General features: G+C 31.5%; 1 protein-coding gene across 2 annotated transcripts; it reads right to left on the bottom strand.

Moving 5' to 3' along the window:
- Positions 1 to 2340: 2340 nt before the first annotated feature.
- LOC134710394 (uncharacterized) lies at positions 2341 to 14065 on the bottom strand. Of its 2 annotated transcripts, none has more exons than XM_063570750.1 (14): positions 13943 to 14065; positions 13796 to 13829; positions 13023 to 13111; positions 11454 to 11775; positions 11094 to 11179; positions 10387 to 10588; positions 9748 to 9867; positions 8105 to 8193; positions 6697 to 6901; positions 6174 to 6293; positions 5549 to 5637; positions 4982 to 5189; positions 4265 to 4382; positions 2341 to 2495 (listed from the first exon to the last, which is right to left on the bottom strand). In XM_063570750.1, exons 2-13 carry the CDS (start codon positions 13817 to 13819, stop codon positions 4269 to 4271), a joined length of 1668 nt encoding a protein of 555 aa, XP_063426820.1. In that variant the 5' UTR covers positions 13820 to 13829; positions 13943 to 14065; the 3' UTR covers positions 2341 to 2495; positions 4265 to 4268. The 2 variants fall into 2 exon arrangements, with proteins under 2 accessions (XP_063426820.1, XP_063426819.1); XM_063570749.1 differs by having other exon boundaries at positions 4249 to 4382; positions 13943 to 14064.
- Positions 14066 to 14386: the final 321 nt, after the last annotated feature.

Raw genomic sequence — 14386 nt, 5'->3', positions numbered from 1 at the left:
CAGCTGTTTAAAAGAGACCAAAATGACACAGACATTAACTACTATAGGTCACCGTACGGCCTTCATTATTTCAAAATTATTTTTACAAGTTTTTATTTGACGAATATTCCCATCACACCGACAGTAAATACTCGACAGCCCTTCCGCCTTTAGTTTCAATAGAGTTTATAAAAGCATTTTACAGTTTTTGGTAGAGTTCGTGTTGCTGTGTTCTTGTAATTTACTATGTTGTGTCTCATGTACTATTATTTGTCAGTTTGTTTTTATCTTTCTTGGCCATGGCGTTGTCCGTGTGTTTTCGATCTATGATAGTTATGAGTTTTACCGTCCCTCTGATATTTTTCGCCCATATTTTGCAACTCAATTGCTTATCAGAAAATACTTCACTTCTCGGAATCAAAAGTCATCACATTTCAGAAAGTTTTATAACAAATAGTAAAATCACACAAATACCAAACTCCAAAAAATCCTAATCGGAAAGTCTCTTATTAAAAAACCGCTCAAATACATCAGATGAATCGAAAACAACTATCACGTTCATGACTTGGTACAGATATTTCCTTATGAACAAAATGGTGGATTAAATCTGGTGTTATAGCTAGAAAAACCTCACAATTGTATAACAGTCCCATAAATTTCGAATATACTGACAATAATATGTGAACAAAACAAACAGATATAAAAAGTAAATATATCAAAAATAGGGGCACAGCAGTCATCATTGTGATATACTCTTCAACTCTTTAACACTAAAAACAAACAAATATGTCAGCAAAGAAAACCAAAATTTCATACAAACAAAGCCCATAAGCAGGAAAGAAAGACAAGATTACAAAAAAATACCAAAGACAGCACAACGACACATTGTCGGGATATGTACCGAACCACGCCAAAGTGATATTACCAAAAATGGACACTTATAGTTAAGGTAAAGTTTTACAAGGACAAACAAAAGAACACTATAACACGTGATACACAACTTCAGTACATAGAATGTACACTTCAAGACCCTTTAGTATTATTGATACGGAATAATTATCGACAATGTCCTGGTATATTTTGATAAAAAAAACTTTTAATAAGTTTATAAGTTTTAAAATTTACAATCTAAGTTGACCCTAGATGAATTATGATATTTTTCTATGGTTTTTCTGGTCTTGCAGTTTTCAACAGTTTCGGCTCTTAAACATCATTGGCTTTTGAATATTCGGTTTTGAGAGTTCCTGATTTTCGGATTACCTAAAATGCGCACCGGTTGCATGCACTTTATCACGTGTTGTTTTAACTGTTTTATTTTTCTTCAAACGCCTGTTTTATTTTGAACCAAGCATTAAGGATTATCTACAAAGTATGCAGTTTGAAGTTGTTCTGTTCTTACTAGTATACGATTTTTTAATCTTTGGTCATATTTATCATTGTTGGTTACAAATGTATATTCCTGGTGTTAAAAGATCATATGTACATTTTGTTATGATTGCTTTTTGTTGTGATGAGTATGACAGAGTTTTTGCTGTTTGTATGTTTTGTTTTAGTTAACTTTTGTGTTGAAAATCTGTACATCTTTTTCAATATGCGATCTTTATTTATTTATTCTAATCGACGCTTACCCTATCGACACCCAGTTTTCACTCCTTTGGAGTTCATGCGGTTTCGCCCGTCTTGTTTTTACCTTGATTTGTATCATTTAAATGGATTAATGAGATTGCACATAGGTTTACTACTGTTGACTTTATATTTTTTTATGAAACGTGTACATTTATATATTATGTAAACAAATTTCGTGGATTTTAATATATTTTTTATTGATTGTATGTTAAAATAGGTTTATGAGCTTAGATTGGTTTTGTTAAGGCTTTTAAAAAGATTAACCAAAACTTACCTGAACACAAAATAAAATAGAAAATTACATGGTTGTGATACATAAAGAAAGACGATACATTCCGGCAATGGAACAAATGATGCCATATACTTCCATATGGAACCAAAGCACCACACTCGCGTATAAATGCACACAGGAAACGGCTGGATGATCTTTCCACCAGACACCCCACAGACAGAGTCACTAGATGTCTTCATGTCAAACAAATAGAGAATTAAAGGTAGCCTGACAGTTTATATTTCAAGTTAAAATTACACTCATATATATATATACTAGTACTTCTGATCATAGAACAGATATTCATATCATATAATTAATCTCCTTAAAACATAAATTTTTTTTAGAAAACAATTATATAGCATGATCTATGACTTGTGTATAGAGGCTATTACACGGCAGAGGATGTAGATAAAAGTAAACTTTAACATTCAATCCGTGGAAAATGAATAATAACGCTAATCAACACCACTAAATGTATTCAACAAATAGTTCAACATGTATTTGTAGTATATAATAATAACGTAAACAATGTATCACAAAGTCAAAAGTGTAGTCAATTATAAAACGTTTGTATCAGAACATTAAAGCTGTCATCAAAGGGTATGTTTTCCATCATCTGAAACAGATAAAAGTTTAGGAAGACACACAAATATAAATGCAACTATTTGCTAATATAAATATATACACCCACACGTTTGCACATAGTTCTGTGTACTAAAACATAGCATTCAATGGGTATTGATTGTCCATTGTACAAGTATGATGTTTCGCTATTTATAAACCAGGTTTAAATCAACATTTTCTCTGGAATATGCCTATACCTAGTCAGGAATTTGGAAGTTATTCTTCTAATTGTTCACTCGACTTTGTCAGTTTTTATTGACCTTTCCTTTTTATTTTGCTTTGAATATTGTTTGTACCCACTATCAAATTTTCTGTGTGCAATCCAAAAAATAGAGTACCTCTAGCTTACGTATTAAATCATAATCCTGGTATTTTGGTAACTCAACAGGGTCGATGCAATTGCTGGTGGAAGTTTCGTTCCCGAGGGTATCACCAGCCCAGTAGCCAGCACTTCAGTATTGACAGGAATTTTAATAAATTTACTGTTACAAAACTTTACAATTTTCGGAAAAAAAGGATTTTCTTATCCCAGGAATAGATAATCTAAGCCGTAATTGGCACAACTTTTAGGGAATTTTGGGTCCTCAGTGCTCCTCAATTTTGTACTTGTTTGGCTATATAAATATTTTGACGTGAGTTTCACTGATGAGTCTTATGTACACGAAACTCGTGTCTGGCGTATTAAATTATAACCCTGGTACCTTTGATAACTAGTATTACTTATTTTTTCGTTTTAATTTTAATAATTTAAAGTCATATGAAACTTCAGATTGAAAAAAAATGATGCACATGTTTTTTTATAACTAAATGGCAAGTTTTTTTTATTATAAAACGTATATACATATTATACATGTATCTAAAGAAAATTCTATAATTTGTCCAAATTTAGAAAAAAATACTTGTTTTTAAATGTTTGTATCCAGTAATTCGTCAACAAGCCTTCCGTATGCAGTGAACGCTGCGTGACCTTTCTTGTAAAAATCCGGTGATCACAATACGTATGTCATTGAAATAAACTATTATATTATTTTATGCATTTTATACACGTAATCAACATCCATAACTCTTTGTTGATTGTTTACTATAAGATGACAATCAGAAAACCACGGCTTCAAAATAGGACAAATAGTTAGCTGCAATATTTTCATCATAACAGACCGAGAATTTTTTTGAACGAGTATACAATATGGATGAGTAAAATTATAAAATCGTGCACAGAAGTCTAAGTTTATGATATATACATGTATTGGATCAAGAATTGGAAAAACATTATTTTTCACTATAGTCACTCGTTTAATATGACTTTATATAAATTGAAAAATCTTTATTAAGCAAGTTAATTATTTGTCAACTTTAAATTTCAAATCACAAAAAATGGTGTCTATAAATCTTAGATTTTTGACCACCCGAAAACCTATTAATAAACAATTTTGGGTGTTGCCAATTTGGTTTTATGGTCTCGACTATTCGTTTGATGTGTTTGAGCTCTCGATTTTGCCATTTGGTTAAGGACTTTCCTTTTTGAATTTTCCGAGTTCAGTATTTTTGTGATTTTACTTTTCAAATGTTTTTTTTAACCCTGGTACTTTTGATAACTATATTATGTATATATATATGGTTTTTTAATACTTTTTGAATCAGGTACATATTGATTGCAGGGAATTTAAATTTAATTTCTTTTATTTTTTTTCTATAATTTATATTTTTGTTATTTGTGTTTAAAAGGATTCTTAATGATCTTTTACCATAGAAATACTAAACCTAATCATAAAAATTCAGTTTCATAGAATTCTGCCAATCCATCCATTTCAAGATGACAGATGCTATCTAATGGTAGTCGATGATTAAAGTCTATATAACGATCTCCATTTACATATGTCTGAAACAAATAATATAACTGTGGGACATTTCAATGACATACCACAGTTGGTCGATATATCAATACTTCAAAATACTTATTGTTATTTCTATGCAGTAATATGATCGTTGATTAAGTTTGGTCGTATGCAACCTGTAAGGTCACATTATTTACCAAAATACTACTGTTATTGGCCAAATATCTATATAAACTAGTTCAATGTTAACAGCTGCCAATAAAATTCTACTATACAATGATGTACTTATATCTCTATTAAAAGCAGCATGGAAAATGAGATGTCATATTATTAATTCACATAATATCATGTTTGTTGTTTTGCTGTTGTATATCTTTGTGTCATGATTGTAATATATATCTTTATTTGCTATAGCATGACTATGCCTTTTTAAAACAAACTTATGCAATTCTGTATAATAATATAATATAAAGGCCAATGTATTTTGAAAATGTTTTCATTGAGTACTAAAATATTTTTCAGTATCGCCAGTTAATAAATTATAAGCACGATATCTTTGAATACTTTAAATAGCTGGTAACGTTACAAAAAACTTTCTAAAATAATAATTCACATTTAGAAATATTTTTTATCTGTATTTTACCATAAACTTTTCCTCCATAACTTTTATAACAACTTCGAATGTGTCTTTTTTCTCAAATGGGAAACTATCCTCTTCTCTCTCTTCTTCTTGCCAGTCTCCTTCCACGTAGGTATTTCTCACTGTGCAATGTTCTTCGCCAAAACGAGGATTGAAGTGAAAAGCTACATTGCTCTCTGGGTCATCTCCACATTTCAAGTTAATATGGAATCTATAATTAGAAATATCATTAGACTGTTTAAAAATCAATGTCGTCATCATTAAACAGATACAGGACACAATGAACGCAACATGTGTTGCATGAATTAATTATCTCCCTGATCCTCTGAAAACCGATCTTAATTTGTCTCTTATTTTCAAGTGGATTATTGTCTCTATTGTCTCATGATCTTTTTATATTTTTTTCTATCCTCTGTGTTTTTATTTGTTTGTATCTTTTACTTTTAGGAGTGAAATGAACAACGTTTATTATTATGAAATGATATCAACAAAGTTCTATTATTTCTGATAACTTGTAGGAGGATATTCTATGATGTTAACTTTTCAGCAGCAATTCAAAAAGTCACTTACCTATCACATTTTTTCTTTGGCATTCCATGAATAACAATCCAGGAACCAGGTCTTATACCTCCAGGAATTCTTTCTAAAACTGGTTTCTCCTATCAAATAGGTTTACAAATTATTTCGACTGTTTTATCATCAACCATTTGTAGATCTATACGATCAACACACTAGGTACGATATACCTTACTTACTAATTTATTTCTATATTAGCTTAAACTAGTCACTTCATTTTTATCTTGCAGGGAAGCCGGAAAAAACCCATATGCTATCCGTTTGCTTTTCTTGATTAAGGGTTGCTGACCACAAGGAAGCTACTAAACCAAGAGTTCCAATTGATGAAGATGTAATCATCTCCTCTTTAATTTTACGGACGCCATCATGGGTTTGTTGACCGTTACGGAATATCCGTTTCACAGATGATAGCCGATTTGTTTCGAATGACGTAAGTACAATCCCATCCCTTTTTTCTCGAATGTGATCTACCGAACTGGACTTGTTGCCTGGTGTGTACTGACTTTAGCAATGCAACGGCTGCTATGATCTGCTGAATGCATGATGAAACAGTATAAAAGCGATTGATATACATATAAGCTGTACACGAGCAAAGGTCAACATCTACAGAATTACTCACCAATTTTCTCTCCAGTTTGACTTGGAAAATATAAGCTCCTGCATTAACGTTGATTCCTTTGATATTTTCAATTTCTCCTCTTGATTCAAACTTTTTAACTTTTGATCCATTTACATACACCTGGAATTCAGGTATGAAAATGATTGAGAAAATAATTATTAATGTTAGCAAGCATATGAAATCTTAATGAACAGTAACAGTATATAAAAAAAGTGAAATATTCATATTCCTATCATATGAATGCTCGACACATGTGGTATATAATCTGCTTCAGGAGCACCTGTCATCAACCCCGGTTTTCGGCAGTGTTTGTGTTGCTTAGTCTTTAGTTTTCTATGTTGTCATGGCGTTATTAGTTAATTTGCTTAACTTATGAGATTGAATGTCACATTTTTAGCTTTCGCTTCTCTTTTTCAAATGATCAACAACTATTTTTTATAAAATTCAGAAGCATGCAACTATATGCAATTCAGTAATAAGAAGTGTCTCGTATTAAGTGAAAGTATCTATGAAGATAAGTTACCTTGAATTTTTTGCTTTTGGTGACTATCTTGATTTCAAACGGTTTCCTATCGGCTATACATTGAGGGATGTCTTTTCTTTCTTCCTCGGCCCAAGAATCATCGGTTCTACTATTAAATACCACTTGACCTTGATCGATCCGGGGATTGAAATGAAGGGCAACATCAGAGTCGGTTGTAAGACCATAATGAAGGTTTATGGCAAACCTAGAATAGTAAAGCAACTGGTTAATTCTTAACACCAAATTTAGAATTCAGGTATAATTTTCAAACTTGTTACAATTTATTATTGCATGAAACAAATCTATCAAATCATAATATTTTATTCAACCTGCCTCACCCAAACAGTTTTTGGTTGGTTTGCTGATTGCTAGATAATTTGTGTTTGAACAAAATGTTTGTTTTCCGTCCAATATCTCTTCTTCAATATCACTTGTAGTTTTAAATTAACCTTGCAATGTCTTTTAAAAATTTTCAACGTCAGAACGGAAAGAAGATTAGGTGAAAAGTTCGTCTGAAACGCTCACTTATTACGTCGTACTTATTATGGACGTTTAAACCCCGTGATCGCCAAAGATTTTCAAAGACTAAATTAAATAAATCGAAAAACTAGCACAGGAATCCGAATAAATCTTGTGTTTTTTGTTAAAATAAAATACTTTAACATTATTTACTAGCGTGTTTGTTATGTTTTGATAAGCATTTTTATGTATAACTTTAAAAGTTACAATGTATGTGTTAGACGTCAAAGAGATTTAACAATTGCGATTGTCTAATTTTTCACTAAACTTTGATTTTAGAACTAATGCATGATCAACTTCCAGTAGACAAAATATATCTCTGCACTGGCTGTACGGTCTTTTTTGTAGTTGTCAGGTATTGGACAGCAAAAAGTTATTTAGACCAAGCCTTGTGAAATTCTAATGAAATTCTTTTATGAAAAAAGTAAAATGTTTTGTTTGATTTATTTCGGAAACTGGAACTATTATGCTAACTACTACTATACTTAGTTTTTGTGAAAACACTTTTTTGGGATCTATCCATTTTTAAAAGGAGTGTTCCAACCATATGTCCCCATTCAAATGATCTTCAGCAAGGTGGGTTTCAAACCTGGAACGCCACTAGCAGCAAAAACGTTTACATTTTTATGCACAGACTAGTTATCCTTTTCTGAGTGAAAATCATTTTTTTTAATCTAAAGGCCTTTGACATACTGAGTGAGGTTTAACTCATTGTTATCGATAACCGATGACAAACAAGTTGAAGGTACATGATTCGGTACTTTTAGCAACACAACTATTGTGGTTGTCCACACTGTTATGGGAATTTTTAAAAATAGCTCCCAAATGTAGTGTATTCTTTTCTTAAACTTGTCTGAAAATCAACTGACATATACATGTAATAACATACCATTCTGACTCAGGTCTCATGAATCCTCTGAACAACAATACATCTCCTTTCTCAAGACCTGAAGGAATCTCCTTTACAAAGTCGTCATCCTAAATAAAATATATTTGTTGAAATAAAAAAAAAATCTGCTGTTATGACTCTGTGAAATACAGTCTTTCGCTATACCTCTTGTACACGTTCGTGTCCGAGGAAATAAAATATTTTGTCTTGTCTTTGTCTTTGCTATTCGAAAATAAAATGATATTATTAATATCAGATATTTTTAACGTTTATTCTTAATGAATGTACATGTATACTAAAAATGCATTTTTTTCAAGAAATTGTGTTTACCATCGTGTTTGAAACTGCCTGCAAAGTTTAAAGTCATAAGAAACCTCAAATTAAAAAAAAATATGCATGTGTTTTTTTTATAACTAAATGGATAGTTTTCATTATACAACTTATGTACATATACTTTTTTCTGAGGAAAATTCTTAAATTTGTCCACATTTAGAAGAAGTTTACTTATTTTTAATTACTTGCTTCCAGGAAGCAATTCGCCGACATATTTTCCGTATGCATAGTGACCCGAGCGTAACCCTCCTCGTAAAAATCCGGTGATCGCAATACGCATGGATCTGTCATTGAAATAAACAAATATCTGATTATACATGTTAAACACGTGCTCAATACCCATGCTTTTTGTGATTTGTTTACTATAAGGTGACAATCGGTAAAACTCGGCTTCAAAACACGGCATTTAATGAGCAGCCATATTTGTTAAATCATAACAAACAGAGAGAAAAAAAAATGACGATTATTTGATATATTTGCGAAAATAATGATAAAATCGTGCACAGAAGACTTAGTTTGTGATATATACATGCATTGGTTCAAGAATTGGATAAACGTTATGTTTCACCACTCACTCGTTTCATATGACGTTAAAGTCATAAGAAACGAGTGACCGGTGAAAAATTATGTTCTTGCAATTCTTGAACCAATGTATACAAACATCATAAACTTAGTCTTCTGTGCACGAATTTATCATTTTTTTCGTCTAAATTTCGTATAATCGTCAATTTTTTTTCAATCGGTCAGTGTTGTTGTGAAAATATGGCAGGTAATTAAAGTTCGTGTTTTGTAGCCGAAGTTTAACGATGGTCACCTGTTTGTCAACAATCGACAAAAAATAAAACAAAAAAGCATGGAAAGAGAGCACGTGTTTAACATGTGAATTCAGATAATAGTTTATTTTAAGGACATTCATGCGTATTGTGATCACCGGATTTTTACGAGATGGGTCACACTGAGGTCACTTTGCATACGGAAAATATGTCGGGGGGAATTGGTTGCTGGAAGCAAGCAATTAAAATAAAGTAAACTTCTTCTAAATATGAATAAATTAAAGAATTTTCTTCAGAAAATAGTAAATGTACGTAAGTTTTATAATGAAAACTATCCATTGAGTTATAAAAAACATATGCATTAATTTTTTTTGATTTGAGGTTTCTTATGACTTTAAGCAATGCATTTTGTTTATAAAGGTTATTTCTTTTGGAATTTTTTTTTACATGTCTTTATTGAATTTCAATTCAACAGGGGAAAAATAAGTGTGTTTCAATTAGTATCGATTATTGTTTAAATCTAAATGAAGTACTTACAACAGGTTCCAAGAACTCTAACTCAGCAATATCTACGTCACCTAGAATGTGCAAATATGTGGCATCTGCAAAATCTAGTCGATGATTGAAATCGGCAAAATGATTTTCGTTGACATAAACCTGCAAGGTAACGACAAGCCTTTAAACTAATCTGAAAGAGTTTCTGGTTCCATCAAATCGACAATTATTTGGCTATGTCCTCAACGGAACTGAATCGATTGATAAAACCTCTAACCAACATTGAACAATTCATCATCGGTATCAATGCCAATGTAATTACTAAAACGACGAACAAGGCTCTTTTTTATAACTAGACTGAGAACAAAAAATATCTTCAGATTTAAGATATGCAATTTACAAGTTTTGAAACATCTTGTTCAGATAAAATTAAAAATGCAATGGTTATGGTAGATATAAAAACATGAAAGGTGTATATTTATATTTTATCTTGAAGTAGGATTTTTTTTGTTTTTAATAAAAATGTTTGCTAAAGCAATTGGATACATAAGAAATGTTAGAGCTGCAGTTTGGAATAAATGGCATTATCATTTTCTACGTTTCGTGTACTTTACAACACTGTGAACCCCTGCAGAAAATTACTTCATGCGATTTGATAATGAATAATGACATGAAACATACGTGATATTTCTCAGCAGTGCAAACAAAAATAATATCAAAATATTGATCATTGTCAAATGGGAAATCTCCTTCAAAATCTCTTTCTTCATTTCCCCAACCTCCTATGTTAGCATTCATTACTACAGTTCCGTCTGATGGTCTTGGATTGAAGTGAAATGCTATGCTTTCGTTTTCACAGTCACAGGCAAAATTTACATTGAACCTTAATAAAAAATAAAAAAAATCAGTAATATAAATATAAAGCAAATAGTAGCAACAGTAGTTTATCATTGGAGACTTGAACTTTTCGAACTCTATTTTGATGTTAATGTCAGGTCAGTGTTCTCATAGCATGTACATGTGCATGTTAAATAATTATAATAAAGAATGTTTTAAAATATAATAAAAAAAATCGAAGAATATACAACAGGTTTGGTTCGTCCACGGTAAAATCGAAATACCAAATGATTTGTCATGATATTGATCTGCACCTTGAGAGCATCAACATCAACAACCAGTATACCATATTCTATAAGCATATGTGATACAGATATGCTATACACAAGATAAAATAATAGACGACAAGTTCTAGAGAGTCTAATTATTGTCTACACTTATATAGTAATAATAAATTGATTGGTGATTGCTTTACGCCCCATCAGAACAAAAAGGCTATATCGCGGCGACATATCCGTGAATAATAAATTACTAGTAGATAAATATTTTACCCTTCAGAACCTCGAGTTGCACCTCGGAGACGGACAGCTTTGCCAATTTGCATTCTCCCTGGTATTTCTGTTCGGTAAGGAGTGTCCTGTTTTAAAGAACAAACAAACAAAGACCATTTTTATAATTAAAAAAAGTAACAATTACGCATGTATACAGTAGAGTTAATTTGCATTGTTTCTATATTTGTATTTCAAAGTAGTTTGTATTTACTCTAATTTTGGAAGTTTTATATCTTGAACAATATTTTTCTTTCCATCTTTTTTTATTTTCTTTTGTTATTCAAATTTTTACTTTTTTACAAATCAAACCGTGTGATTATATACAAGATTATTTTGTATTCCTTATATATGTGTACTTGCATCCTTATCTTGGAAGGTAACATCATAATACTCTGCTCCTTCTGACAACTCTAAAAACATTCCCTTGCTGGGATCTATCCTATGACTATAGTTAATGAACGGTTTTCCTTGAACGTAAGTATGATAGCCATCTTCGGCAATCTCTATTCTGAGTAGAAAAGATTTTCCAGATCCAAATGGGAAATGTGGTTTATCCCTTTCTTCTTCTCCCCATTCTCCTCCTGAAAATGTGTTTCTTACCACCACTTCATCTTCTTGGCGAGGATTAAAATGGAACAGTATGTTACCACCACCATCGGCTTCTCTCACATTTATGCAAAAACTGATAAATGAAGAAAATACTGATAATATCAAAATTAAAAAATGCGTGCATTCCACGAGGAACTAACTAAAATACTTGATTGTCCTAAAAAATAGTCTACAGAGAAAGTCTGGTAATTAAAAAAAATCAGCAGACTGGTAAATGTTTAATAATTTGAACAAAAAAGAACAGGTACATAATTTTTGTCTGAAAACATGAGAATATGTAAGAAGATTGTGCCTCGCATCTCTTATCCGGAGTTGCAGTCATGATAATATCGTAATAAAAATTTGCTTTAATAACCAGGTAAACTATTTTAAAAGCATGTCTATATTATTATTCAAGGAAAACCGCACATCCTGTAAGATTTATGAATGAATAGCTGACGGTAATTCAATAAACCCCACCTATTTTGACAAAAGACATCATATTGCGAAATGCGTAACTATATTACTCAATTTGAAATCAAATATAAATTCGACTATTTCTTTGATGCAAACGTGGTCATGTGTCATTCTTTGCAGTAAACAAAAATCAACAGGTTAATGTCTGCTTGTGATTTAGATGTACCCCTTTTTTATACAGCGAATCAGCAGTTGTTTATGTGAGCATACTGAGTTAGACTGGATAATGTTTGTAGTAAATGGGATTGAAAAGAACTCGGACAACTCACTCATGATTCTTATATTGCTGTTATTCATGGTCATTTTCAGTACACACTTTGAATTTTGTCTAAGGTTCTTGGTTTCGTCAATGAAATAAACACGGTAGTAACTTGTATGATAAAGTCATTGTCGTGATAAATAATTGACCTTTTATAAACAGTTAAACATTGTCGATGCAACTGTCCTTTGTGTGGTCTTCCGATCACGATAACGCACTTTTCATCATGAAAGAGTAAAAAGGGAAAAAAATTTAAGTCCGATAAAACCAGACAACACGATGACTAAAAGGAAAACGACGCAAAGATAAACAACAAAACATGTTACACAGAAAACTAAAACTACTCATCATGAAACCTACAAAAAAGGAAGGATAAGGATTTGCTTTAATTGATATACTATGAATAAACTGGGGTTTAGTTATATGTTTACCTACAACTTTCTGGACTTGTATATGTTATAGACGCTCGTTTATTGTCCATAACCGAATGTCTGCCACTTGATTTAATTTTTGTGCCGTTGGGTTGTTATCTCATTGACGTATGTCCTACATCACATTTTACTCTTACTTAACTATCTCCATTTTCTCAAAATTGATTCACTTACTAATCATGATTATGAGTTACTCTACCACGAAGCAGGATCTGTTTTCCAGGGCGTAAACCCCCAGGGATTTGCAATGTTGATGGGGTTATCTACAAATGAAAGAAAAAAAAGAAGTAAAAGAGCGAAGTTGTATTTTGAACACGACATACATATACTGTTTTAAAATTCTGACAGCTTTCTTGGTCATCAGCAGGTTTCCTTTGATACATTTGAATAGGCAGTTGGTTCATATAAGTCGGTCGCACTAGTTATGTGGCAGTCATCGACTTGAATTAAGTTGGTTATTGAAATATTGGTCTCTGGTTTATTCATTAGGCATATTAAATATTTGTACAGTTACACGACATTTATTTTCTTAACCGCTTGTCGTTAGATTTCTGTCTCATTTGCGTATACCCAACTTCTTCATGTTATGAAATAATTTAAACCCATTTCTGATTTTTCTGAAATTTGAAATCCTAAAGTGTATTCGAATTGACTTTTAGTCCTATCGAATATCTACGTATTAAACCTTCTAATATAGATACATCGATTATCACAATATAAAAATCGAATTAGAAATATATTTGTAAGTATGAAACTACCACAACCAGGAAGAAATATACGTTTGCAGTAGTAATGTTTTTTAACCAAAGTTGTTAAGGCCTAGTAGTATAAACAAGCAAAATGATTAAACCTAAGGCTGTATATATATCTTGTTTAGTTGCCAATACCCTACACCGACTAAGAAGATAACTATAGTCTGCTCTGAATACAATTAATTGTATACTTACGATGCGATTTATACTATAAGACATACTGCTGATTCTGTAAAAAATACAAATAGATAGTACATTTATGTATTTTAAAACTATTATAGGTAAACACGTTTCTAAGGTATTTTTATTACATTAGCCGTGTGTAGGTAGAAGTGTACTTACCTCTTATGTGTTCGATCGAGCGTTGTAAACTAATCCACTCTTCGATTTAGTTGTCTGCTAACAGATGGCGCACCTTTATGTGATTCATCCCATTAATACAAGTAGCATGTAAACGTATTTTTTTGTATGTTATGCAATTTAGTATCTTACACGGGTCATAACCTTGAAATACGTAGAAAGCCATTAATTATTACGCATGTATAGTACAATATGATGAATAAATATAACCACAAATAATGTGAAATTCACTTTACTTTAAATTATTTTTTAACCAAAAAAACTTCATTATTAGTACTTTTATAATCATAAATGTCAAACTGCACTTTGCAATATACTATACTTTTATACCCCCCCCCCCCCGTAGGCAACGGGGGCATTATGTGTTACCCTTGACCGTTCGTTCGTCGTACTAGTACTAGTATCGTCCGTATTTGTCCTTCTTTC

The sequence above is a fragment of the Mytilus trossulus genome, chromosome 3, assembly GCF_036588685.1.
Source record: "Mytilus trossulus isolate FHL-02 chromosome 3, PNRI_Mtr1.1.1.hap1, whole genome shotgun sequence".
In the NCBI taxonomy this organism is placed as follows: Eukaryota; Metazoa; Mollusca; class Bivalvia; order Mytilida; family Mytilidae; genus Mytilus; species Mytilus trossulus.
The sequence above is the reverse complement of the archived record's forward strand: the minus strand, read 5'-3'. Positions and strand labels throughout refer to the sequence as shown.